The sequence below is a fragment of the Eumetopias jubatus genome, unplaced genomic scaffold (genome assembly GCF_037043125.1).
Source record: "Eumetopias jubatus isolate StellerSeaLion01/CBP00866 unplaced genomic scaffold, mEumJub1_p1.0 scaffold_7, whole genome shotgun sequence".
Lineage (NCBI taxonomy): Eukaryota > Metazoa > Chordata > Mammalia > Carnivora > Otariidae > Eumetopias > Eumetopias jubatus.
The window spans coordinates 71,487,064-71,514,622 of NW_028274813.1; the positions used below are offsets into that span (position 1 = coordinate 71,487,064).

The window sequence follows — 27,559 nt, forward strand, 5'->3', positions numbered from 1 at the left end:
AAATCCCAGGACTCAAAACTTGCTTTACCATAAACTGTGTGTGTCCTGGGCAGACGGCTTAACATCCTTGGCTTTCAGAGATGTTATGGCGAAGTGAGATTATAATCCCAAATCTGCAGCAGTCAAGTTCATCTCAACTCCCATGTATAACCAGTTCTCCCACACCCCAGAGTAGGACCTCCCACAAAACAAGACTCCACTGCCCCTCACCCAGCCCCATCCAGACGGTTTTACACTCACTGGTATTGGCACACAGGCCACCATAGATGAGACCAGAAACATGGCGCCTTTCCTGTAAGGAGAAAGCTGGATGAGACGAGATGACAGGTGTGTCCAACTAAGAGCCCAGACGAGCCAGGAAATTATCCTTTCACAGTAAGAGGAAACCAGCTCAGGATTCATGATAAGGTGAGAGACTATCTGGAACACTGGTGAGAAGCTGGTGGACAGTAAGGTCAATGGCGGGGTCAATATTACCCAGTGACCACAGCCAGGGAGGGATTCCTTGGGCGGGGGACCCAAGGCTGAGAGGCAGCTCTTCTGGAGAGCAGAGCCTTAGTAATACTCCCAAGCCACAGACCCCTGTGAAGTCAGTGTGCCGCCAAGCAGTCCCAGCCTGATCTGCTTCTGGGTGGCCCAGGATGCAAAGTGACTTGAGGAGGAGCAAGTACCACAGTGCCTCTAACCAGAAAGAAAACTGGTGAGATGGCTCACAGAGGAGGCCTGGATTCAAGGGACCAGAGCTGGGGCTCCAGGTCCTGCCTTCTGGACCCTTCTTCCCTGGAGCTGCCACTACAGGGGCAAGTTCCTTGCATTCTCTGAGATCCAAAGAACAAGGGCCCGTAACAGGTCTTTTGAGGACCTGGAAGGCAGGTTCTCCCCCTTCCCCCAGCAAATGTTTCTCTTCTTCATAATTGTCACATCCTGTGGGGAAGAGGGTAGGTGTGAGAATGGAGAACATTTCCCAAAGAACACACCTCCCACTTCTACTGCCACCCTCCACTTCCTGGGCCCCTGCCCAAGTGCTTCTTGTAGGATAGAGAACACCCAAGCATGGAGACCCCAGGGCCCTGCTGCACCCCCTGTTCTCCATGTGGGGCAACAGCTGGCTCAGCAGCAGGGCCGGGGACTTCACATTCATGTCCAGGATCTGAAATCAGAGCAGAGGCAGAGGAGAAGGAAAGATGGCGTCTGTCCAGTGCCCATTCTCACTGGTTACTTGGAGACCTGTGGCCAGAGCAGGACCCAAGGCACTTCCCGTAGCCTCAGAGCTTGGGTCCTGCTCTTTGACTGTATGCGAGGGACAGGGTCCTTTAGGAGAAGGAATCCAAGGGCCTGTGTCGGATTCTCAAGTTCCTGTCCTGCCCAGGTCACAGGGGAACCAACAAGCTGTGGTTTGGGAGACCCTCCTGCTGCCGGTCCCCATACCGCTTCTCCCCAGTCAACATGGCCCTCCAGAGAGGAGGCTGGAGAAAAGAGAAGGGGGAAATCAGGATGACTTGTTTTTAGTGAGTGCCTTAAGGGAGGTGCGAGTGAGAGAGAGAGAGAGAGAGAATCCACACTGAGCACTCAGTCTGTCAGGAAATGTTCACAACCATTTTGGTGTTGTTTTTTTTTTTTTTAATTGGAAAAGCCTGAGTATGACTGAGAAATTGGAAGGGGGAACGGGGAATTGGGTCCAGAAGGCCGGGGAACGTGAGAACTGAACAGAGAAGGTGGGGCAGGGTCTGCAAGGACAGATGGCAGGAGCTGGTCAGCGGAAGAAGACTCCACGAGGAGGGAATGGCTCACCCTGACCACGGACCCATCTCTGCCGACAGGGTCAGGAGAGGGTACAGGTCAGGACTGTGCCGAGCCCTCTCAGGGGATCTTCAGGACAGCAGGGGCAACAGGAGCCCCGAGAATGCTTGGTGGGTTCCAGCAGGGATGGCGAGACTGGATGGAGTCCCTCCTCTCAGTTGTGTCTGAGGACAGGTGAGGTATCCCTGGGACAGCCGGCTGGAAGGGATCAGAGTGGGTGCCCATGAGTCCAGACTGGGACAGCCTCAGAACCCTTCACCGTGGACAGACCAGAAATCTTTTCTGGCATCTCAGGACTTTGTAGCAGTTGCCAGCACAAGGAGAGTCATGTCAACAGAAGGGAGGCTGCTGGTACCTGGCATACGCAGGCCATGGTAGTGCCTGTTAGCTTCCTGATGGGTGGTTCGACCCAGGTGAGCTCATCCCCCCCACCCATCAGAGTCAGTAGTGACAGGAGTATGAGGGACCTTAGGTACTATGTGTCTGTGTGCACGCGCATGCGTGCGTATGTGTGCATGTAAATATGGTGGACAGAGAACCACGCAGGCTGTGTAAGATCCTACCCCAGTCCTCACCTTGTCCCACACCTGCTCACTGGCCTCCAGAGTGCTGCCCACCAAAGGGTTGACCCCTGCCACCCACACCAGGAAGTCGATGCCCCCACAATGCTCCAGGACCTGTGGAGGAAATGACAGGATGTGGAGTGAAGGAATGGAGTAAAGTGTTCCCAGAAGCCTCTCTCCTTCCCCAGCCAGACTGATGACTTAGAGTAAAGTAAGCAACCACTTCCTGACTGAGGCCATCCTGGGGCAGAGTTGGATCTCAGAGATCAGAGGTTGAGTGAAATATTTGTTTCGCACCTCCCTGGAAGCATCTAAATTTCTGCCCCACAAGATGGCCTAGTTGCTAGCTGGGCCCCCACTCCAGATCTTCACTTACTTATAGGGGTCGCTGCTTCTACGCTGCCCCTTCTCTCACCTCTTAGATTTCTAACCAATTCCTCCTCTCTCCTCCCTCCACTCTGGAAACCCTCCTCCTTTTTTGTCGCACATATAAGAACCCATTCACCACAAGCATCTGCCCATTTCACACTACAGATTTGCCTCACAGCTCACCCCTTCCAGGACTGTTGCATGAACTGATCTTAATCCAGACTATGACTCTAGTGGGCTCTCCAACCCAACACCTGGGATGCACTAGCATTGCGCTGCTCAAACTCTAACAGATACACTCACCTGGGGTCTGGTTAAATGTGATTTTAATTCAGCAGCTCCGGTGAGATTCTGGGTCCCCAGCAAGCTCCCAGGACATGCCCCACTGGGGGTCATCAGACCACCCTTTGATAGCAAGCCTCTAGTCTAGACCAGGTGAGTTCCTTCCTGCCAGGAGCACCCCTTCTCAGCCACACTGGTTGTCCATTTGTTTTATCCCTTGAGCAGGACCGTATCCTGGGTCACATGTGTTGTTGGCCTAGATACCAACACTAGAGACCTCAACCGCCTCCTGCCAGTGCTAAATCTGCCTGTCCCCATCTGCCTTCCACCCCTGCCACTCATCATGGCCACAAGCCGTTCCTGGTCCTCAGCCTTCCCTACGTGGCACACGGTGCCCAACACACTCAGCCCCTCCCCCTGCAGCATGGCCACTTCCTGGTCCACTACCACTGTTTCCGGCTGCTGATGACCACGTGGGCCCCATCCTGAGCCAGGCGCCAGGCGATGGCGAAGACGATCCTGCGGGCAAAGATGGCTGTGGTGGCGTCAGTCCCTCCCCATCCTCCCCCTAGGAGCCTGATCATGAGACACAAATTGAGTTCCACAGTATGGCCCAAGAGCTACCTCCAAATCCTTCCAAGCAGGGAGGAAGAATTATTGAATCTGACTACATATCAGGCCTTCACCAAGGCTATCCCATTGAAATCTCACTTTGTATAACAATCATATTTTATAGGTGAGAAAATTTTCACATTAATTTTGTTAAAGGGAGTTTTTATTTTTTTGTTTTTTATTTTTTAAATTTTATTTTGTTATGTTATGTTAGTCACCATACATTACATCATTAGTTTTTGATGTAGTATTCCATGATTCATTGTTTGCGTATAACACCCAGTGCTCCATTCAGTACGTGCCCTCCTTAATACCCATCACTGGGCTAACCCATCCCCCCACCTCGCCTCCCCTCTAAAACCCTCAGTTTGTTTCTCAGAGTCCATAGTCTCTCATGGTTTGTCTCCCCCTCCGATTTCCCCCCTTTCATTTTTCCTTTCCTACTTTTTTTTTTTTTGACATATAATGTATTATTTGTTTCAGAGGTACAGGTCTGTGATTCATCAGTCTTACATAATTCACAGTGCTCACCATAGCACATACCTTCCCCAATGTCCATCACCCAGCCACCTCATCCCTCCCACCACCCACCACTCCAGCAACCCTCAGTTTGTTTCCTGAGATTAAGAATTCCTCATATTAGGGGCGCCTGGGTGGCTCAGTCGGTTGGGCATCTGCCTTCGACTCAGGTGATGATCCCAGGGTCCTGGGATCGAGTCCCTCATCCGGCTCCCTGCTCTGTGGGGAGCCTGCTTCTCCCTCTCCTCCCCACTTGCACTCTCTCTCTCACTATCTCTGTCTCTCTCAAATAAATAAAATCTAAAAAAAAATAAAAAATAAAAACCATAAAATGTCAAGAAGATTAAAAAAAAAAAGAATTCCTCATATTAGTAAGGTCATATGATACTTGCCTTTCTTTGATTTATTTCGCTTAGCATAATACCTTCTAGTTCTATCCACATCGTTGCAAATGGCAAGATTTCGGTTTTTTGATGGCTGCATAATATCCCATTGTGTGTATATATATATATATATATATATATATATATCACATCTTTTTTATCCATTCATCTGTTGATGGACATCTTGGCTCTTTCCATAGTTTGGCTATTGTGGACATTGCTGCTATAAACATTGGGGTGCACGTACCCCTTCAGATCACTACATTTGTATCTTTGGGGTAAATACCCAGTAGTGCAATTGCTGGGTCATAGGGTAGCTCTATTTTCAAATTTTTGAGGAAGCTCCATACTGTTTTCCAGAGTGGCTACACCAGCTTGCATTCCCACCAACAGTGTAGGAGGGTTCCCCTTTCTCTGCATCCTTGCCAACATCTGTCGTTTCCTGACTTGTTAATTTTAGCCATTCTGACTGGTGTGAGGTGGTATCTCATTGAGGTTTTGATTTGAATTTCCCTGATGCCGAGCAATGCTGAGCACTTTTTCATGGGTCTGTTGGCCATTTGGATGTCTTCCTTGCAGAAATGTCTGTTCATGTCTTCTGCCCATTTGTTGATTGGATTATTTGTTCTTTGGGTGTTGAGTTTGATAAGTTCTTTATAGATTTTGGATACTAGCCCTTTATCTGATATGTCATTTGCAAATATCTTCTCCCATTCTGTTGGTTGTCTTTTGGTTTTGTTGACTGTTTCCTTTGCTGTGCAAAAGCTTTTTATCTTGATGAAGTCCCAATAGTTCATTTTTGCCCTTGCTTCCCTTGCCTTTGGAGATGTGTCTGGGAAGAAGTTGCTGCGGCTGAGGTCAAAGAGGTTGCTGCCTGTGTTCTCGTCAAGGATTTTGATGAATTCCTGTCTCACATTTAGGTCTTTCATCCATTTTGAGTCTATTTTGTGTGTGGTGTAAGGAAATGGTTAAAGGGAGTTTTTAAAATGAATATTTGTAAATGTGCTGGGCACCCAGCCTCAACTGTAGAGAATCTTCAGCTGCCCAGCATTTTCTCCCTTGGTTCTAGCCAGAGGCTTCTGGTAGGAATTACTTTCTCTAAGCCCAGTAGCTTTCTTCTGCTCTGCAGAGGAAAAACTTTCATGCTGAAAAAGATGTGCTGTCCCCTCTGCCTCTCCTCACTTTAAGAGATCTGAAGCTGCTCTGATTGGGGCTGGCTGAGTCCCGATGATGAAACGCTAGAAGGCATATTTCTCCTGTCTTGTGGAAACTATCCGGGCTGCTTGGCATTTTGGATGTATTCATTTTTTATGAAGGCTGGGCATTGGGAGCCCACACAATGATTTAAAACATCATGGGGGTCTGGGAAGCCTGGAATGATTAAGCAGTTCTAAAATTGAATGGTCCAAATTGGTGATGGTATAGACCATGAAAGGTCAAAAGGAAGATGGTGACCCCGAAGCACTCAACACCAGAAGCTTCCCTTCCTCATGCCTGTGGTAATGACTCATTACAGATCATGGTTCCTTATGGCAGTTAGAGGATGAGAGGAATTGGAGGGACACTGGAAGAAATGTGATGAGAGGAGAGGTTCATCTATAAAAAGTCTCTGAGCTGGTCTTGAGATGTTGCCCTGCCCATTGCCCGAGTGCTGGTGGGCATTCTGCAGCCAGTGAAACCCCCAAGTCTGAGAGGCAAGTAGGTCTTGGGCTTCTCCCTGGTAGACCAGGACCCTAAAAGACCACAGTGATGTGCCCATGAAGGACAGGGAGAGAGGGCTATCCTGATGATAACAAATTAATTGTCTTTGGGTTACCCAGCAATTACGTGGGAGAGACTAGATTCCAACACTACTCTGACTCAGAAGCAGCTGATTTTCTAACTACATCCTTCTTGGAACTCAAAAACCAGGTGTTTTAGAGAGAGTTGCTGAGATTTGGAGTTAGTTGTAAATGCTGGAGCTGTGGGGTCTCTATCCTCACCCCTCCTTCCTACTATTCCGGTCCGCCTGCCCAAAGATCCCATGGCACCCGTGCCATTGCAGCTGCATCAGCAACACCACATTTCTGCAACAACTTTCTCTCAACCCACATCTTTCACCTCCTTCTGGGGAGATCAAGGAACAATTGTCTCAGCTTGGCCCTGGAGATGGCCCTGGGAAACAATGTTAGGGGAATGGAGGGAGAGAGATAGAAGGGAAGATTGTCCATAAGAGGTACATTATCAAATAGGCTACCTCTGTGGGGATCTGAAGGTCTATCCTGCTGAAGAACTCTGAGCAATAGTTTTGAGTTTCAGAGTTATCCCACCCAAAAGGCAAGGGCACTGGGGACTTACGGTGACCAGCCATTCCAGTTTTCCAGGAATGCAGGTTTTAGCACTGGAAGACCCATATTCCATGAAACTGCTCATGTCCTAAGCACACCAGGATATTCGGTTCATCTCATAAGAATATATTTCCAACACCTGTCAGTTGTTTGTTGAGGACTGCTCCAGAGCAGCATTAATTCCATAGCATTTTCAACCTGCCCCACCTGTGCTTAGAAACCTTCAGGAAAAGTCAAAGCTGCTTGCTGTTGGACATTGGGCTTCCATGGACAGAAAGGTGAGTGCCCAGGGGACATAAGCAGGACACCAACAGCATCTGTTACATATGTCACATTTATTGACCATTATGTCCTAAGCATAGTGCTATGCACTCTACATGATCTTTTTTAAATATAACAGTCATGATAGCATTTTGAGTTCATGGCAGTTACTATCCACATATCGCAGAACTGTAAACTGAAACAAAGAGATAAATTGTTCAATCTGTCACCAGAAAGAGAAAAGCTCAGGTTCAAAACCAAGTCTACTGAATATAGTTTGCAATTTTAATATCTAAATTCTACTGCCTTCTCTGACTTCCTCAAGGAGGGGCTACTTGTTCTGAGCCCACAGAACTTATATATTTGTCTTGGCTACCCTTAAACTTTAAAAATAAACATATACTTACCATATGACCGACAATTGTACTCCTGGGCATTTATCCCAGAGAAATGAAAACATATGTCCACACAACATCATGCACATGAACATTTATAGAAGCTTTATTTGTATTAGCCAAGCTGGAAATGACTCAAAAGTCCTTCAATGAATGGTTGAGCCAAGTGTGGTACATCTACCCAGTGGTATAAAATAAAATATATTTGATTTCCATCCTTGGTTGCTGGCACAGAGCTCCTAAAACCCTTGGGATTTTTTGAGTAATAGGGGTATCTTTTGTTATTCAGCAGGAGCCCCTTTCCAATCACAAACTGAGTTCATGCTAGTAAGGTGACTTGAGGTGGGGGTCCTAGATAGCCTCAGGATGGGGTTGGTCACCAGAAAGACCAAGTGATGAGGAAGTTGGAACCAACAGCTTCACCCACCCACCTCAGGAAGAGAGAGAGGGGCTGGAGGAGGAGCTCTATAAAAACCCTTGTATAATGAGGTTCAGAAAGCTTCTAGAAAACTAAAACTAACTAAACTAAACACACACACACACACACACACACATACACACACACACTCACTCACTCACCTATAACTTGCGCTATACATTAATTCCACATGGCTGTTCCTAAGTTGTATCCTTTATAATAAACCAGTAAACGTAAGTAAACAAAGTGTTTTCCTGAGCTCTTCAGGTCATACTAGCAAATCATCAAACCTAAGAAGGAGGTTTTGGGGATTCCCGATTTGTAGCTGGTTGGTCAGAAGCATGGGTGACTTGGGACTTGTAATTTGTGTCTGGACTGGGGGGCAGTCAAGTGGGACCGGACCCTTAAACCTCTGGTATCTGACACTAACTAGTTAATGTCACAATTGAATTACATTATTGGGCACCCAGCTGGTGTTGAAGACTTGGTTGGTGTGAGAAAACACTCTAGAGCAATAAAAAGAAACAAACTACTGATATGTGCAACAACTTGGATGGAGCTCAAGGAAATTATGTTGAGTGAAAAAGGTAATCCCATTAATGATTCCACTAATATAGCATTCTCAAAAGGACAACATTATACATATGGAGAAGAGATTTGTGGTTGCCAGGGGTTAGAGGTGGGGTTGGGGGAGGCAGATGGGTGTGGCTCTAAAGAGGTAGCATGAGGGATATTTGTGGTGATGGAACAATTCTGTATCTCAGTTGTGGTGGTGGCTTCACAAATCTGCATGTGATAACAGTCTAGCATCACCCACACGAAAGATTGCATGTGAAACTGGTGAAATCTGAGTAAGGTCTATGGATTGTATCTGTCAGTTTCCTGGTTTGAATACTGTACTGTCATTTAGAATATGGGTAGGAAGTAGGAAATTGTGGATAAATGGTACACAGGACCTCAACTTCCTCTGAACTCAAAACTGTTTCAACCTAAAAGCTTTTTAAAGAGCTTCACTTGGCTCTGACTTGAAAACTACTGAACTAAGCTCTATAGGAGAATAAAATACAAATTCATTAATTGGGGCTATTTTTATATTTCTAAAATCACTTTAAAGCAATTATTTATTAAAGCAGACATCTACTCTGTAATATGTACTCCTGACTCTTAATAAGGGAGGTACATCTTTCATCATTAGTCTTTACAATTGGACAGAGCAGGGGAATAAGGCACAAGCTTGGCTGTTGAGACCGAGCACGGCACAAACAAATATCTGGTCTCTGGGAGATGAAGTGAGACAGAGTGAGTACCCAGGACAGAAGAGGTGAGGAAGCACCTGTGAAAGGAGTGGGATGGAGCTTGAAGCTACTAGTCCCCTCATCTTGGTAGCTAGGGCTGAGAATGCTCCAGGAACGGAGTCTAGTCAGAGTGGGCCTGAGGTGGGATAGAGAGGCGGCCAGCAGCGACAGAGTCGAGGGCCTGGGGAAGGTGGGATGCTGAGGTAAGGCCATGGGATTTGGGGCTTTCTCTGATGGACAAAGAAAAAAAAGCTCATGGAGGTTTTTAGAAAGGGATAATTTTTATATAAATGACAATCACACTCAAGGAGGCATAAATTCCATTTGAGGCCCTACAGGCTGAAATAGCTAATACTTGTTTCTCTAGTGTTCATTTTTTAGCCTTATTCCTGTTCCATTTTCTGAGTGGTCTATCTCAGTCTTTCTACCACTATTAAGCCCCCACACAGTAAAGAAGGAATATAGATCGTTAATCTAACCCTTCTTAGGTCCCTGAGACTAGATAAGTTCACATCTGTATTCAACATAAAAGCTTGAAACAACCAGGCACTTTCTACTTAAATCTCTGGGTTTCAAAACAAGTTCAATCTTGATCTCAAGGAGTGTTATGAACTGAATTGTGTCCCCCCCCCCCAACCCTGACATTCATATGTTGAGGCCCTAACCTCCATTACCTCAGAGTGTGGCTTGGGAGTGGAGAAGGGGCCTTTAATGGGGTGATTAAGTTAAAATGAGGCCACTAGAACTTAATCCAGTCTGACCACTGTCCTTATAAGAAGAGGACATTTGGATACACAAAAGAGACACCAGGGATGTGTGCACACAAAGAAAAGTTCATGTGAGGACACAGTGAGAAAGCAGCCATCTGCAAGCCAAAGACAGAGGCCTCAGGAGAAACCAAATCTGCCAACACCTTGATCTTGGATTTCCAGCCTCCAGAATTGTGAGAAATAAATTTCTGTTGTTTAAGACCCCATCTGTGGCATTTCTGTAATGGCTGCCCTAGTGGACTAGTGCAAGAAGAAACCTCAGTAATATTCCTTAACACCTTATATTATTACCCATTAATCTCCCTTAACCTCCCTTTTAACAAAAAAGGCACACTACAGATTTCTTTTTTTTTTTAATTTTTATTTATTTATTGAGAGAGAGAGAGAATGATAGAGAGAGCACATGAGAGTAGGGAGGGTCAGAGGGAGAAGCAGACTCCTCACTGAGTAGGGAGCCCAAGGCAGCACCTGATCCAGGGGCTCCAGGATCATGACCTGAGCCGAAGGCAGTTGCTTAACCAACTGAGCCACCCAGGCGCCCACACTACAGGTTTCTGACAGGCAAAAAGAATCCCAGGAGATAGAGAATAGAAAGGCAGGGCACCTGGGTGGCTCAGCTGGTTGAGCATATGACTCTTGATCTCAGCTCAGGTCTTGATCTCAGGGTCACGAGTTCGGGCCCCATGTTGGAGCCTACTTAAAAAAAAGAAGGAGGAGAAGGAGGAGAAGAAGGAGAAGGAGAAGAAGAAAAGAAGAAGGAGGAGGAGGAGAAAGGCAACTGTGAGCCTCAGACTCAGGAATTTGAAGAGAGCAAAGGTGTCTCTGGTGATATAAGTGAGATGGGCTAGGCTTCCACAGGTTGGGGTGGGGTCAGAAAGCCAAAGTCATTTGGCAGGAAGCAGTAAAAAACAATCATATCCATGTTTTCATACTCCATCCCTGATCTTCTGACACTGATCATGGAACAAAATATATGTCCCTATTTTTGGTCCAGAAAATGTGATCACTATTGCTGTACCTCCCCCTCTGAAAGAGAATGGTGTGACCAGGAGCAGTTGGCCTGCATCCACAGGCATTCACGTGATATAGTACTTTACATTCCCACTCTTGGACTATGTCTAGTATCAGGTTGATTTACCATCTTTGTTTTCAAAGACATAGAATCCAAAAGAACCATGGTAACATATAGAGACTTGTATGTTTTATGCATGCTATATATTTTACATATCATAGATACACAAAATACACAAACGTGTTATATATGATACACCTTTGTGTGTTTGTATGTTAGTAGATCTGGAATGATGCAACTGGGATTTGCTGGGATTCTGCAAAATTCTTGACATTCACCTAAAACATATGAAAATAGATTTATGAACAGGGACCTTTATTGTCTTATTTGTAACAGGTGAAAAAATAGATAAAATTTAAGTGCTGAATGTGGTATGTTACTTGATGGGATATATGCAGCCATTAAAAAATGGTGTTTATAAGTAGTTTGTAATAATATGGAAATGCTTCACTTAAAATGCTAGCTGAAAAATCATGACACAAACTTTTATGTACAGAACGACTGAAATTATATTAACATAAATGTCTACATAGAAGAATGCTTGAAAGTAAATAAGCTGTATAGAATAAAAGTGACAGATTAAATATGTACTTCATCCTTCCCCTTCACCACAAATCACTAGATGAAAAGATATTTTTAAGAAAGAAAGAAAGAAAACAAATCCAAAGCAATAAGGTTAAAAAGCAAGCTTTATAAAAATTATGAGGAATTCTTAAAAGATGGGTAGGGTCACTTTGCAAGTGAAAATCACAGTCCAACTTGCCTTCAGGGGAGGACAATAGTAAAAGGCAGGAGGAGCTGCAGATGCTCCAAGCTCAGAGACAACAGACAGAAAGAGTAGGAGGGGCCTGGGCAATTGTCAGGACAGTGGTACTTGCATTTGGAGGAGTCAGGCCATTAGATCTCTTCTCCGAATCATTGCCCTTTTGCCAAGCACTTCTTGAGGAAAAGCATTAATGCTGAGAAGGTAATCATAAGAAGGCCAGAGCAATTTGGATTAATCCAATAAAAGGAATGAAAGAAGAAAAAAAAAGCATCGTGAACAGCACAAAACAAGATTTTAAGAGTAAGTCCAAATGTATGTGAATGTTCACAATAAACGAGCATGGGTTAAATTCATCTATTAAAAGGTGGAGTTTCTCAAATTAAATCTTTTTAAAGCCCAGCTAACTACAGTTCACAAAAGACACAGCTAGAACAAAATGGCATAGGAAGATTGACAATAAAGGAATAGATGAAGGGGGCCTGGGTGGCTCAGTCAGTTGGGTGTCCAACTCTTGGTTTCAGCTCAGACCATGATCTCAGGGTCATGAGACCCAGCCCACATGGGGCCCTGTGCTCAGTGGGGAGTCTGCTTGAAATTCTCTCTCTCTGCCCTTCCCCCCACTCACACATGCTCTGTCTCTAAAGTAAATAAATACATTTTAAAAAAAGGAGTAGATGATATAGCAGGCAAATATTAAAAAGCAAACAAATATGACAGTAGTATAATTAGACAAAATATAATTTGAGACAAAAAAACCTTAAGATGGAAAATGATTAATAATTGACATTAATAAAATATATAGGAAACAAAATTATAATTGTCATTGACCTTTATGTACTTAACATGTGAGCTTAAAACTGGCAAATCCACAAAGTTAGTGGGTAACTGTAACACATATCTTTCTGAAATCACATTTCAATAGACAAGATATAAGTAAGAAAATATACAGAATTTTAAATAATAATTAACAAGGAAATCTCAATAAATTCTGAAGAGCAGAAATCATGTGGGTCACCCATATCGACTCACTTACATGCAATAAATACAGAAATTAACATAAAACTATAGACCACCCCCAAAATATCATATACAGAGAAATTTTAAGTCTCCTTATAAAATAACTTTTGGAAGAGGAAATCAAAGCAGAAAATCACTATTTAGAAATGAACAATGCGAGCACTTTGCAGAAGAACAAAACCCTATCAAATATGGTCAAAGCATGAGCTGGAGGACAAAGTGTAATTTTTAAGAAAGGAAACAGTCGAAAATAATGGCATGAGCTTTCAACTCAAGAAGTTAGTAAAAGAAAAATACCAACAAACCCAAAGTGGAAAGAATAAAAGATATATAAATACAAGCAAAAATGAATAAATAAACAAATAAATAAAAGCAGAAATTATGATACTGAAAACAAAGAACATCAACAAGTGAATGGAAAAGAAAGACACTAAATTCTAAAGTGTGTTTTCCTTTGGTGGTGGAACTGTGATTTTTTTACCTTGAATTTTTACTCTTATTTACTTCCCAAATTTTGTATAAAAAGTAACATTGCTTTGATATTTAAAAGTCTACTATTTTAAAATACCCAGTATCTTCTTGGAGAAATGGCTGCTTCTAGGGCTGGAGCAGGAAAAATACAAGAGGAGCCTGGGACATCATGTAGTGCCAGAAAATAAACAACTGCAAAAAAATAAATAAATAGAATAAAATAATAATAATAAAAGCAAGCAAGCAAACAAACAAATAAAAGGAAAGAAAAAAACAAAAGGATATGGAAGGGTGTCAAAGGACAAAGGAGCCAAATTGAAATAGCTGGAACAAATGAGCAACAAAATAAATAATGTAGAATTGAATTTTAATCTAACGTATAAAATAAATATACATGTGTCCATACTGATACCAGAAAAAAATGACTAAATAAATAACTAAATGATGTAGAAGAAATAAGCCTTCTTCCTAGAAGAATTCCAAATAATATTTCATTTGTGCGAGCTAGAGAGGAATCCCTCCTGCCCCACCCTGAGGGTAGACTGGACTTGGAGTCTTGCTTCCAAAGAATTGAGTGTAGAAAAGGAACAGTAGTGGAGAAACCCAGCAGACACTGCCCTAACCAAATGATCAAGGTTCACATCGCTGTATAAGTCAAGTGCTGTCATGGATGCCCTGATATGATGAGATATGAAGAGTACTTCATCTCCAGGGTATTCTTCTCCCAAGTCCAGCATCCCTGCTCAGTCGTGAGAAAAACATCAGACCAACCCAAACTGAGGTACATTCTACAATGTCTTGACCAGTACTCTTCAAAACTGTTAAGGTCATGAAAAACAAGACTGAGGAAATGTCCGGGATAGGAGGGGAGTAAGGAGACATGAGGATTAAATACAATATGGCATCCTGGATTGGATCTGGGCACAATGAAGGGACATTAGTGGAAAAATTGGAGAGGTATGAGTAAAGCAGGTAAGTTAGTGTGATATCGTAACAGTGTTTATTTCTTAGTTTGGGTGAATGTGCCATTGTTTTACATAAAATGTTAACATTAGAGGAAAACAAATGAAAAATGTACAGGAACAAAACAGGGTTTGTTCTTCTGCAAAGTGCTCACATTGTTGTTCATTTCTAAATAGTGATTTTCTGCTTTGATTTCCTTCACAGGAACTCTTTGTACTAGCTTTGCAACTTTTTGGTAAATCTAAAATTATTCCAAAGTAAAAAGTTAATTAAAAATATTTTTTACCAACTATACATACCTTAGAGGATTTTGAGAATCCTCTAAGAATTTGGCAATGATTATTAAAGCTGTGAAGAGTAAAAATCTGCTACTAAAATTTTGCAACTGGGCACCTGGGTGGCTTAGTCGTTAAGCATCCGCCTTCAGCTCAGGTCATGATCCCGGGGTCCTGGGATCGAGCCCCGCATAGGGCTCCCTGCTTGACGGGGAGCCTGCTTCTCCCTCTCCCACTCTCCCCTGCTTGTGTTCCCTCTCTCACTGTGTCTCTCTCTGTCAGGTGAATAAGTTAAATCTTTAAAAAAAAAAACTTTTTTTTTTTGCAACTTTAAATTAGCTGTACATGTAGAGATTTTGTATGAAACTTGTATGAAAACTTGTATGAAAATTGGACTATCCTGTAATTATCTGAAATAATATACTCTGATTACACTGTGGAAACCTCTAGACACACTTCCAAGGCACCGGGATTCACAGAAGGGCTCAGAAGGAGCCCTCACCTACCTCCCATACCTAGCCCTGCAAGAGCCCCCCTGGCATGCTCTTTGAGGATAGGAATAGTTGGCCCCATGGTGCCTCTGGCATGGCTGATAAATTACTACCACAGCAGGGCACAGGGATTTGAGCTGATATCTCTAGTACATAGAAATAAGGAGGTTAGCACTTCCTCTGTTAAGGACTTGAGTCCCATTCTTAAGACCCTCCCTGTCCATACTCTGGCCCTCCTGGTAGTGACCAGGGCCCACCACCACACCCCCCAACCTGGCCAATCTTAAGCCTTGCAGAGCAGGGATGATGCTGAGAAGAGGCTCTGGCCTCTAGTCCTTCTAGAGGACTCTGGCCTCTCCAGTCTCTACAGCCCTTTGTCCCCAGGGGTATCGGTGGAAGAAATAGACAAGCCTACCTGGGGCCAATGAACTCAGGTGCTTTCTTCTGATCCTTGAACAGAAACCTGGGGCTGTAGGAATCATGAAGCTCTGCTGATCACCCTGAGTATTCTGCTTTATAAGAGCTTCATCCCGTTTCTTCTTGTCTTTTAGGACACTCCCCTTAAGCTCACCCTGTTCCCTGACCACCTCACTCCCTAGCCCTTTTTTGAGTCATGAAAACATTTAACCAAAAGGCGATCTCCTTAGTATCACCTGTAATATCCCTGAATAACCCCTCCTAAGGCAAGATCCTGCCTCCCCAGCTAGGTTCCCAGTAGCAAAAGTTGCTGGAGGAAGAGAGGGGTTCACCTTCCCAGGAGGGTGCAGACAGAGGGCCATGGAGTAATGATTGCAGTAAGAGGAGAGGACCCAGGATAGGGAGCGCACAGTACATGGGCTGTGCGCATGTGCACGTGCGAGCCTGACAGGAAGCCATAAATATCTATTTGTTAAATTAATATTTATATATTACACAGGAAAAGGAGAGGCAGGTTTCCAAATGCCCTTATGGCCTAGAGAGAGTCTGGGCGGCAGGGGAGGGGGGAGCCGAGTCACAGATTGGAGCACTGGAGAGCTATGGCCACAGAGAAATATTTTAGGGTTTTTTTGTCAATTTCAACCCATTCTAGACTAAGCTACCAGGACCATCTCCTCTTGATGCACATTTGTCAAGATGAATTATATGTTTCTACGAGTGGCACATTCGTATTTCTGACATCTGTTTGGAAATTCTACTCATCCTCTGCAGCTGTCCTGATACTGAGGGCACTGTTATGCAGTTTTTAGGTGTTCCAGAAGTACTTACAAATTGACAGACTGACACTGAACCGTGGGATTACATGAGCCTTAAAAATGTGTTTATCTGATCTCTGAAAGTGCTGTCATCTTACATATGCCATGGACTTTTTCTATTGTGAAACATTTCGAGTGAACAGCAAAGAACAGTCATACAGCCAACACCCACATTTCACAAATATTAACACTTTGCCCTATTTCATATTTTTTAAGTAAAACGTTACAAATTGAGTAGAAACCCCCTTTTGTGCTTCTCCAAGATCCGACTCCCCTCTCCCAACTCTCCCCAGAGGAGGCCACCATCCTAAAGTTGTGTGCATCCTTCTTGTCCACGTTTTTACATTTATTTTTTTATTTTTTTTAAGATTCTATTTGTTTATTTGAGAGAGAGAGAGAGAGAGAAAGCACGAGCAGGAGGGAAGGGTAGAGAGAGAAGCAGACTCCCCGCCAAGCAGGGAGCCTGATACGGGACTCAATCCCAGGATCCTGGGATCACAACCTGGGCCAAAGGCAGATGCCCAACTGACTGAGCCACCCAGGCGCCCACATTTTTACATTTTTATCACACTTACATTCATAAACCATAGGTATTGTTTTGCTGGTTTTTATGCTTTACCAAATATGGTATTACCACACTGTACCTATCATACTGCAATTTACTGGTTTTCATCAACTTTATGTTTTTGGAATTGAACTGCAACACGTGCATCTCTAGTCCATTCACTTTCACTGCACAGAACAGAGTGTTCTCACCATATGAACACACATAATTATCCATTTTCATGTGGATGAACATTTGGGTTGCTTTAATTTTTGTCCATCACCAAAAATGCTGCCATAAACATCCTGCACACATCTTGCACCACACACATGTGAGCCCTCCCATAGAGTTTATATTGGAAGAGGGAGGCTGGGTCAAAGGGCACACACATCTTGATCTTTCCTATATATATTTACTATATATTAAATAAATTTGTTTTCCCACGCCGTTGTTCCAATTTACACTTGTATGAGAGCACCTATTTCTCCACATCATTCTTAATGCTTGTGCTATCAGACATTTCCATTTTCATCATCCTCATAGATGTGAAATAGCATCTCATTGTAGTTTGCATTTTCCTGATTACCAGTGCAGTTGGTCCTCTTTACATGTTTGAGAGTCATTCGTGGTTCCTCTTCTGTAAATTGATGGGCTGTTCATTCTCTGTCCACTGTTTATTGGGTTGGTTGGTTGTTTCTCATTGATTTTTAAGGGTTGTTTGCACATTCTGAGTGCAAATTTTAGTGGACCCCTATTTTTTTCAGTCATCTGACCTCCAGGTTATCACTCTTCATTCTCTGAAGATTTTAGCACCTGGTTCATTGTCTTCCTTCCCAGTACTCAGTTACTGGGGATTTCAATGTCGACAAGGATGATCTTCTTGGTTCCTGATCCCCTCGTTCCCAGTGATCCTATCTTCACCCTTTCCCGAGCCACCTGCTTCCAGTCATGCCTGAGACCTTGTCAGTTACCAACAATCACGTTCCCTCCTTTCTCTTGATGACAAGCATCTCCCTGTTCAATACTTAGGTTTCAGCACACTGCCTCCAATAGCCTGACTTCAACAATTCTTCAACTCTAACAGAACCTGCTTTCCATTGACCTGCCAATTTTTAATATCCCACACCCCTTTGAGTCCTCACCCCCTCCCCTATCTGGCTTAGAATCCACATTCCATCATTATAGTTTCTTCTCTGTATGTGTGGTTGTTCTCTTGCTCCTCTTTTCCTCCCTTGAACTTTTCTGGAAGAACCCCAACACTGAATAAATATAACTCTCCATTCACTCCCCAGTAGCACATCAGCAAATGATGGTTGCTAGGGAAAAACACACAAGCATGGTGATATTCATAACCGCTAACCTTAGGAGGGTCTTCAGGGCTGTCCTTCAGCTCCACTTCCCTAATTGATTCACTCTCTCATAGTCTTATAGACAATTATTTCATATCCTCTCCTCTTCCCTCAAATTTCCAAAGCCTCCCATGTCCTTCTTTTTAGCTGATGACCTTGCTTCTGATTGTACGGGGCATATAGGAGCACTCTAAAAAGTATTACCGACCCCGATTCTCTGCTTTCCCTTCTGTTACAGTGGATAAAGTGGCAGGGCTCCCATGCAAAGCCAATGCCTCCACTTTTGCCCTGGGTCCCATTCCTTCTCACTTCCTCGAAGACACTGTCTGTACTGGATCATTCTCATCAGCATACACTCTGTATATCTTCTATGTTAAAAGAAATAAACACAAAACCCAAAACTCACTTAATACATGTCCCCTTCAACTCCCGTCCCATTTCCCCTCCTCCCTCTACAGGAAACTCCTCAAAAAGATCATCTATACTCATCCTCTCCCCTTGCTCTTCTGTCCTTTCTTGAAACTAGGCCCAACAGGCTTTCATCACCACCACTCGATGAAACAATCAGCAAGGCTGTGGATGACCTCCACTTTGCCAAATCTAACGATAAATGCTCGGTCCTCATCTTAGCCTCTCAGCAGCATCTGACAAAATTGCTCCCTCCTTCTTGAGACATCTCCTTCTCTTTGGTTCTCTTCAAATCTCGTTGAACGCTCCTTTACTTGGTGCTTCTTTTCCTTTCCAGATCTAAGACTGGAGCACCCTGGGGCTCAGGCCTCAGACCTCCTTTCCTCCATGAACTTGATTCATTAGGGGATCTCATCCAGCCCATGGTTTCATACATCATCTGTAGACTGGCCACTCTCAAACTGACGTTTGTGGCTTCACCTTCTTACCTGAACTCTAGACTCATGTACCAGTGAGGTACCTACTTGATGCTTATACTTGATGTCTGATAAGCATCTCTAACTCAATATGTTTAAAACCATGTTCTTAATGCTGATGATTTCAATGCCATAAGCCTCCTCCTCCTGCAGGGTTCACCATCTTATTAAAAAGCATCACTGTTAACCCAGTTGCTTGGGCCTTGGAATCTCTAGACTTTGACCTCTCCCTTTCTCTCCCATCCTATGTCAGCAAATTACATCTTCTCTACCTCCAAAACACATCCGAGTGCATGCACTTCGTACTACCTCCACCGCCATCATCCAGAGACAAGTCATCGTCTCTTGCCTGGACTATTAGAATGACCTACTAACTGGACATCCTGTCCCTTTCACCTTTACCCCTCTCCAGTCCACTCTCCTCCACACAGTAGCTAGAGTAATCCTTATAAACTGTTAGCTGTGTCTTGTCACTCCTTAGCTCAAATCCTCCAGTGGTTCCCCACACCCTCCAGCTGTCCTTATCAGTGGCCTCGCAGGCCCTGCATACACTGTCCTCCTAATTCCTTTTTTACCTTCTCTTCTCTCTCTCTCTCCCCTACCTCCTCCAGACATACTGGCCCTCTTGTCCCTCAACGACCAAGTATACTCCTGCTTCAGAGCCACCACTCAGGTGGGATATTCTGCCTGAAAGTTTCTTCATCTCGATATCCACATGCCAAACTCACCTTATCTGAATGGCCTTCCTCAGCCACACCTATAAAACAGCAGCCCCACTCCATACTCTATCCCTTTATCCTGCTTTCTTTTTTCCCCATGGCACTTACCATCACCTGACATATATTTATTTGTTTGTTGGAAATGCAAACCATTGCAAGAATATCAACTTTCGTTTATTCACGGCTAGGTACTAGGTACTAGGCTACGTATATAGCACTAGGCTAGGTACATAACAGAAGCTCAATAAATATTTGTTGAATGAATGAAAAAATGGACAAATTATTTTTCTTAAAAGTTTTACAGTTTTGCATTCTCAAATTTCAATTTATTTTTGTATGCGGTTTGAAATAGGGGTCTAATTTTTTTTTTCCTATTTTTTAAAGATTTTATTTTATTAGAGAGAGAGAGAGAGAAAACAAGCTGGGGGCAGCCAGAGAGGGAGAGGATGAAACAGACTCCCCACTGAGCAGGGAGCCCAATTTAGGGCTCCATTCCAGGACCCTGGGATCATGACCGGAGCCAAAGGCAGACACTACCAACTGAGCTATGGGATCTAATTTATTTTTATGTGGAAAACCAATCATGCCGTTAATATTTATTGACTAGTCCTTCCTTTCCTCCATTGGCTTGTATAATCTCACTTCTGCTATTTCTCAAACTTTCATCCATGGGAAAGTTTGTTTTTGGTCTATCTGTCCTATTGGTCTATTTGTCTCTTTTATTTACCACAGCATTTTAATAAGTCTTGATACATAGTTAGGCAAGTAACGCCGCCTTTTTTTTTTTTTATCAAAATTGTTTTTGGTCTTCTTAAAGTTTCATTCTCCCATATGAGTTCCACTATGAAACAAAACAAACTATTGAAATTTGGATCGGACTCACATTGACCTCATAGATTAAAATGGGGACAAATGCGCATCTTCATGTTATTGAGCCTCCCCACGTGTAGCAGATCTCTCTACTTAGATCTTCATTTCGCTCTTCAAAAATGGTTTATATGTTTCTCTGTAAAGACGGAGCAAACTCTATGTTATTTTTACTCTTAGATATCTGATAGATTTTATGAATGGTACCCTTTTCTCTCTAACATTTTTAACTGGTTGTTATTACTGATTTTGCACGTTGATCTTGCAGCTAGCAAACTGCTGACTTATTAGTTCTAATATCTTGTCATAGATTCTATGCATTGGCAAATAAATTGAGTTTTTCTCATCCTTAGGAATTCTTACATCTTACCTCCTTCTCGTATTTTATTGTATTGATTAAAACCTCCGGTATAAGATTGAATAGTAGGAGTGCTGCAGGTATCCTTTTCTTATTACTGAGTCCCATGGGAATATAGTTAGGATTCACTTTTAAATGCTATTTATTATAGATATTTGGTAGGATTCTGTATTGGGTTAAGAAAATTCCCTTCTAGTCCTAGTTTGTTAAGAGTTGCTTTTTTTAAAATCCTGAATAGATCTTAAATTCTATAGAAAAAAATTTTTTGCTTCCATTGAGATGATCATGTGGATTGCTCCTTTGATCTCTTAAGGAACAGGATTACAGTGATACATTTTTTGCTGGTGAACATCCTTGTATTCTTAGGATAAACTCTACATGGCCATGATTTATTTTGTATATAGCACTGCACCAGAATCGGTGAATGGAAGAGTCCTTATGTTGCAAAATGCTGTAGAGTGATGGCCTTCAGCACCCTCTTCATATAGTAGCTTGGGAAAATATCAGAATTTAATTGCCATCAGATTTCAGTAAGAAAAAAGGACTTACCTGCAGAAAACAATGGAATGAATGGTTAACCCTTTTATCTCTGAACATTGAATGAGATAAATTTGCAGCTGCTGTTCTCTATTTTGTATATCTTACCACTACCACTTTAGAATTTTTGCATCCATGTTCCTCATTGAGATTGGTTCATAATTGTCCTTTTCCTGGTTTAGAATTGGTTATTTAAAAACCAAATGGAAGTTTAGCTTCCACTTAGAATGTACAAAGCTACAAAAAAAAAAATATCAACTCCCGCCCTAGCAATGAAAAAAATATAGATAATGTACAGAATCATAACTTTCCTAGACCCCATCAGAAAGCTGAGGCAACCACACGAGCTGAATGCTGAACACTGAGAAGACCAGTGAAGGAAAGATGCGACACGTGAACTGTTTCACTTTTGTCAAGGTAGGGGAGGAAGAGGCTGCCATAAAAGTGGGTAGGATGAAAGCAGCAAAAATTTTAATGAATTCTTTAAGACCGAGTGTGGGCTAACATGCAATCTAGAACAGAGTTGCTCAGCTTTAGCCCTATTGACATTTTGGGCAGGATAATTATTTGTTGTGAAAGGCTGTCCCAGGCATTGTAGAATATTTAGCAGCGTTCCTGGAGTCTCCCTACTGGATGCCAGTAGTACCCGCCCCTTGCCTCCCATTGTGATCATCAAAAATGTCTTCAGACATTACCAGATATCCCTTTGGGGGCAAAATGCCCCTGATTGAGAACCACTGGTTTAGAACCATGAACACCCAGACACAAGAGAGTCTGAACTCACTCACAACCTCTTTTCCAAAGGCCTCCACCAAGTGCTGATGAAAAAGACAGGGGCAGAAGGAACCCCACATTAAAAAGCAAAGATTGTCAGATTACGTACAAAACATGACCCAGCTAATATGTGGTCCACAAGAAACTCACTCCGAAAATGAAGAAAGAAAGGGTTTAAAAGTTAAAAGATGGAAAAGGGAGATCATGCAAGCACCACTCAAAAGAAAGCTGGAGGAGTTATAATAGTACAAAAAAGTACACTTCAGAACAAAGACTATTGCCAGGGATAAAGAAGAACATTATTACATAATGAAAAAGGGATCACATTAGCAAGAAGATGTAACTATCCTAAATGCGTATGCATCTAAAAACAGAACTTCAAAATAGATAAAGCAGAAACGGTTAGAATTAGAAGGAGAAACAGGATAATCTGCCTTTATTGTTGAAGGCTTCAACACTACTCTCTCAGTAATTGATAGGACAAGTAAATGGAAAAACAATGAGGCTATGAAAAACCTGAACAATACTGTCAACAAACTTGACCTAACTGACATGTATAGAACACTCCACTCAACAAGAGCAGAATATACCTTGTTTTTTCCAAGCACACATGAAACATTCATCATGATAGACCACATCCTGGGCCAGAAAACAAGTCCCAACACACTGCACAAGACTGAAATATTGCGGGTATGTCCTCTGGCCTCAACAAGATGAAACTAGAAGTAAATAACTAAGGTATTTGGAAAATCTCTAAACATCTGAAAATGAAACAACGCATTGCTAAATACCCAGACATCAACAGTGATTTACAAGAGAAATTAGAAAATATTTTAATTGAATGAAAATGAAAACACAAATATATCAAAATTAGGGGGATGCAAGTATCACCGTTCCCTCTCTCTCTCTCTCTCTGTCTCTCTTCCAAAACAATCTGTATTTTGAAAAACGATCCATTTCTAGTTGATAAAACACATCTTTAACACCACCTTGTCCTGGTGTTTTTATTGAGAGGGGGCAGGAAGACAGAGTTTGATTAATTATTGTTTTGTTTTCTCTAATAGTGTTTTATTTTTTCAAGTTTTCCTGATGCCAAACGATCTGCCAAACTGATGAGATTGCTCCTACATTTGCACTTTTCAGAAGGAAAGGAAGGTTACAAGAGGACGAGGACCCTCACTGGGATGCAGACCCACACCGCGGGCCTGGCAATCCCTGGCATGCCTCGTGGGATGATTAGATGAGGGGATTCCTGCCTTCTTTTGACAGCTCGGCCTTGGAAGAAAGCCTATGCCTTAACTCCATTCTAGATGACATGGACGTCATCCACAGCCTTGACACACAATAGGTGGGGACCAAGAATAGACACATCTCACCAAATGTTATTTGTACATTCTCTCTTTTCTTTGATCAGCTTTCCCCCCTCCCCCTGGTTTGTCTATTCTACTAGTAATTTTCTTTTTTTAAGATCTTATTTATTTATTTGAGAGAGAATGTGTGCGCGTGAGCATGAGTGGGGGCGGGGGAGTGGGAGGGTGGGGAGGAGAGAGGGAGAGGGAGAAGCATACTCCTTGTTGAGAGGGAGCCTGATCCGGGGCTCAGTCCCAGGACCCTGAGATCATGACCTGAGCCGAAGGCAGATGCTTAACCGACTGAGCCACCCCGGCGCTCCTTATTAGTCATTTTAAAAGACCCAGCTCTTAGTTTTGCCAGTTATCTCTATGGTTTTTTCCTTTCTATGGAGATGAGAGGATGATGGTGGTGGTTTGGTCTCATGTAGCTGTTGTTTGGTTTGTTGGTTTGTTGGTTTCAGTCTCCCCCCACTCCCCCTCCACCAGCATCTCAGTTCCCCTCCAGTGGCAACCAGTGTTACCAGTTGCTTTTTTACCTATCTGTTCAGCAAGATTTGTGCATGTATGAACAACTACGTATAAATCATACTTGTGTAGTTGTAACTCCTGCTTATGAAAGAGTGGCATATTGTGCACACTGTCCTGCCTGTTACTTTCTTCATTTAATAATATATTTTGGAGATGATTATGAATCACTACATACTGAGAATCCTCATTCTTTTTAATAGTTGCACACAGCATTTGTATTTTATGACTGTTCACTGAATTGTAATCAATCTTTTGCTTTTATAAATAATAGTATAATTAATAGCCTTTTTCATACATTGTTTTGTTTGTATCTGTAGAATAAATTAGGAGAAGTGAAATTGGTAGGTCAAAAGGAGTTTGCTTGTGTTATTTTCTTCCCTATTGCCAAATTGCCAAACTGTCAGATGTTGTATGGATTTGCACTGCTGCCTATTTCATCACACCCTAAACACCGGCTAACCCAGTGTTCAATCAACTTATTGGATCTTTACCAATCTGATCATTTTAAAGTGGTGAGGGTGATTAAGAGGTACAAATTTCCACTTACAAAATAAGTCATGGGGATAAAAAGTACAACATAGGGACTACAGTCAATAATATTCTAAAAACAGTATGGTGACCACTCTTATCGTGGTGAGCATGCATAATGTACAGAATCATCGAGTCACAATGTTGTACACATGAAACTAATATAATATCAGCTATACTTCAATAATAAAAATTTTTAAATAAATGAGTTAATTAGATAAAAATGGCTTTTCAGCATAGTTTAAAATTCCATTTCTTTCCGTACTGCTGAAATTGAGCATTTTCTCTGAACATCTATTCATATCCCTGGCCCATTGTTTTTTCTGAGTTTTTGTCTTTTTCTTATTGATTTGTAGAGGTTCTTTATGCATTAGGGAAATAAGGCCTTAGCCTATCCTACTTTCCTCCAGCTTGTTACTTTCTGTTTTAACTTTACTTACACAAAAATAAAGCCCCTTGGTAGAGTCTTCCCTGGATAATTATGTACTGTTGTTTTTATTCTCATTAATTCTTTATTGTCTTAAATTTCATATGGTCTGACCTAATATTGCTACTCCAACTTTCTTCAGTTAATAATTGACCACTCTTTCTTCTCCATCCTTGTATTTAAAACATTTGCAACCACTTTTCTCCCTCCGCCTCTTGTCATGAGCCTATAACTGGATTTTTTATTGCTTTATTTAATCCAATCTGTTAGTCTGAATAGATTAGTTTACCTGCTTGTGATGATCAATAAATGTGGAATTATTTCTACCGTACGTTACTGCATTTTCTGTTTATCATCTATACTAGTTTACTAAGGTTGCTATGACAAATTACCACAAACGGGGTGAACTTCAACAAATCTGGAAACTGTTTTGTCACAGTTCTGGAGGCGGAAGTCTGGAATGCAGGTGTTGGCAGGGCCAAGTTCCCTCCTGAAGCTCTGGAGGAGAGTCCATCCCTTGCCTCATCCAGCCTCTGTGGCCATTGGCATTCGTAGGTTTGCAGCTGCACCTCTCCCATCTCCGCCTCTGTCTTCATCTGACCAGCAGTCCTCTCCCTGCATGTCTGACACTTAGCATTGGATTTGGATTTAGGGCCCACCCAGATAATTGAGGGTGATCTCATCTAGGGATCCTTAACTTCATCCATGCAAAGACTTTTTTTAAAAAAAGATTTTATTTAGGGCGCCTGGGTGGCTCAGTTGGTTAAGCGACTGCCTTCGGCTCAGGTCATGATCCTGGAGTCCTGGGATCGAGTCCCGCATCAGGCTCCCTGCTCGGCAGGGAGTCTGCTTCTCCCTCTGACCCTCTTCCCTCTCGTGCTCTCTATCTCTCATTCTCTCTCAAATAAATAAATAAAATCTTAAAAAAAAAAAGATTTTATTTATTTATTTGACAGAGCGAGAGTGAGAGAGCACAGGCAGGGGGAGCAGCAGAGGGAGAGGGAGAAGCAGGCTCCCCCACTGAGCTGGGAACCCAATGTTGGACTCGACCCCAACCCTGGGATCCTGACCTGAGCTGAAGCAGACGCTTAACTGACTGAGCCACCCACGTGCCGCGTGCAAAGACTTTTTTTCCAAATAAGGTCACCTTTACAAATTCTAGGGATTAGGATGTGAACATATCTTTTAGGGGGGGACTATCATTCAACCCCCTGCATATCATCCTTATTCCTTATTCTTAGCTTCCCCCCTTCTTTCTTGACTAATGTCAGATTGATAAAGGTTTATCTTTTTACCTCTGTTTATTCAGAAGATATTAGATATTTACACTAATTTGGTCAGTATCCTTAAATTTTAACAGACATGTAGCCATAACATTTTCTAATGAATTCTGTATTTTTTCGGTATTTCCATTCTTTCACAGAAAAGATCCACCAAGGGGCGCCTGGGTGGCTCAGTCAGTTAAGCGTCTGCCTTCGGCTCAGGTCATGATCCCAGGGTCCTGGGATCGAGCCCCGCATCGGGTTCCCTGCTCTGCAGGAAGCCTGCTTCTCCCTCTCCCACTCCCCCTGCTTGTGTTCCTGCTCTCGCTGTCTCTCTCTCTGTCAAATAGATAAAATAAAATCTTTAAAAAAGAAAAGAAAAGAAAAGATCCACCAAATTAGTGTACTTTTATTTCCCACCGAATAAATCCCAGCCCAGTCTCTTTTGTTATTTTGTCTAGAAGTGGTGCCCCAAATTTTCAAATATCCAATGACTAAACATTGAGCATCCATCTGTAATATTTATTTATTCCTTCATTTATTTATAAGTTATAGACACACATCACTTTCCAACGTATTATGTAATTTACAAAATATATACAAAAAGACAAAAATAGATAAATCTAATATAAAGATGACAAATCCTGATATTTTCTTTCTGGGCAAAAAGAGGTCATTTTACTGATCTCCTGGGGCTCGTGCACCCTATTTTGGATACCACTTGTTTCGAGATTTCATTTCACTTTCAAAATAACACACCAAGTATGTTAATAAGAAATTCATTGCCAATTCAGAATTACATTTATGAAAATGTTTTACATTTACTATTGCTTCTCCCTTCCTCCATCTTCCCTCTCAGCTTACTTTCATTCGGTGAAGTTAGGCTTCCAGTTGTCCAGTAGATGTATTTCATGTCTTTCAGTCTACTTTTGTCTTCTTTTCTTTTCTTTTTTTCTTTTTGCTTCCCCATACTACAGAATCTTCTAAAGTGTCTTCCAATTCACTTATTCTCCCTTTGACTTTTAATTTGCAAATATTCTATCTTTTTTAAATTCTACTTTCAATATAGTATTATCATGAAATGATTAAGCACCATGGAATCAGACTGCTGCTCTGTTTGGAATCCTTGTTCCTCCACAAAAACCCTAT

At 42.4% G+C, this 27,559-nt stretch overlaps 1 protein-coding gene across 1 annotated transcript in view; it reads right to left on the minus strand.

Moving 5' to 3' along the window:
- Nucleotides 1-917: 917 nt before the first annotated feature.
- Nucleotides 918-27,559, minus strand: part of LOC114217858 (dehydrogenase/reductase SDR family member 2, mitochondrial-like) — a 51,595-nt gene continuing 24,953 nt past the window's right edge. Inside the window, 5 exon segments of the mRNA XM_088025172.1 lie at nt 918-924; nt 1,080-1,150; nt 2,376-2,479; nt 3,359-3,460; nt 3,463-3,533. Of these exon segments, the coding sequence (XP_087881298.1) occupies nt 918-924; nt 1,080-1,150; nt 2,376-2,479; nt 3,359-3,460; nt 3,463-3,533 (355 nt within the window).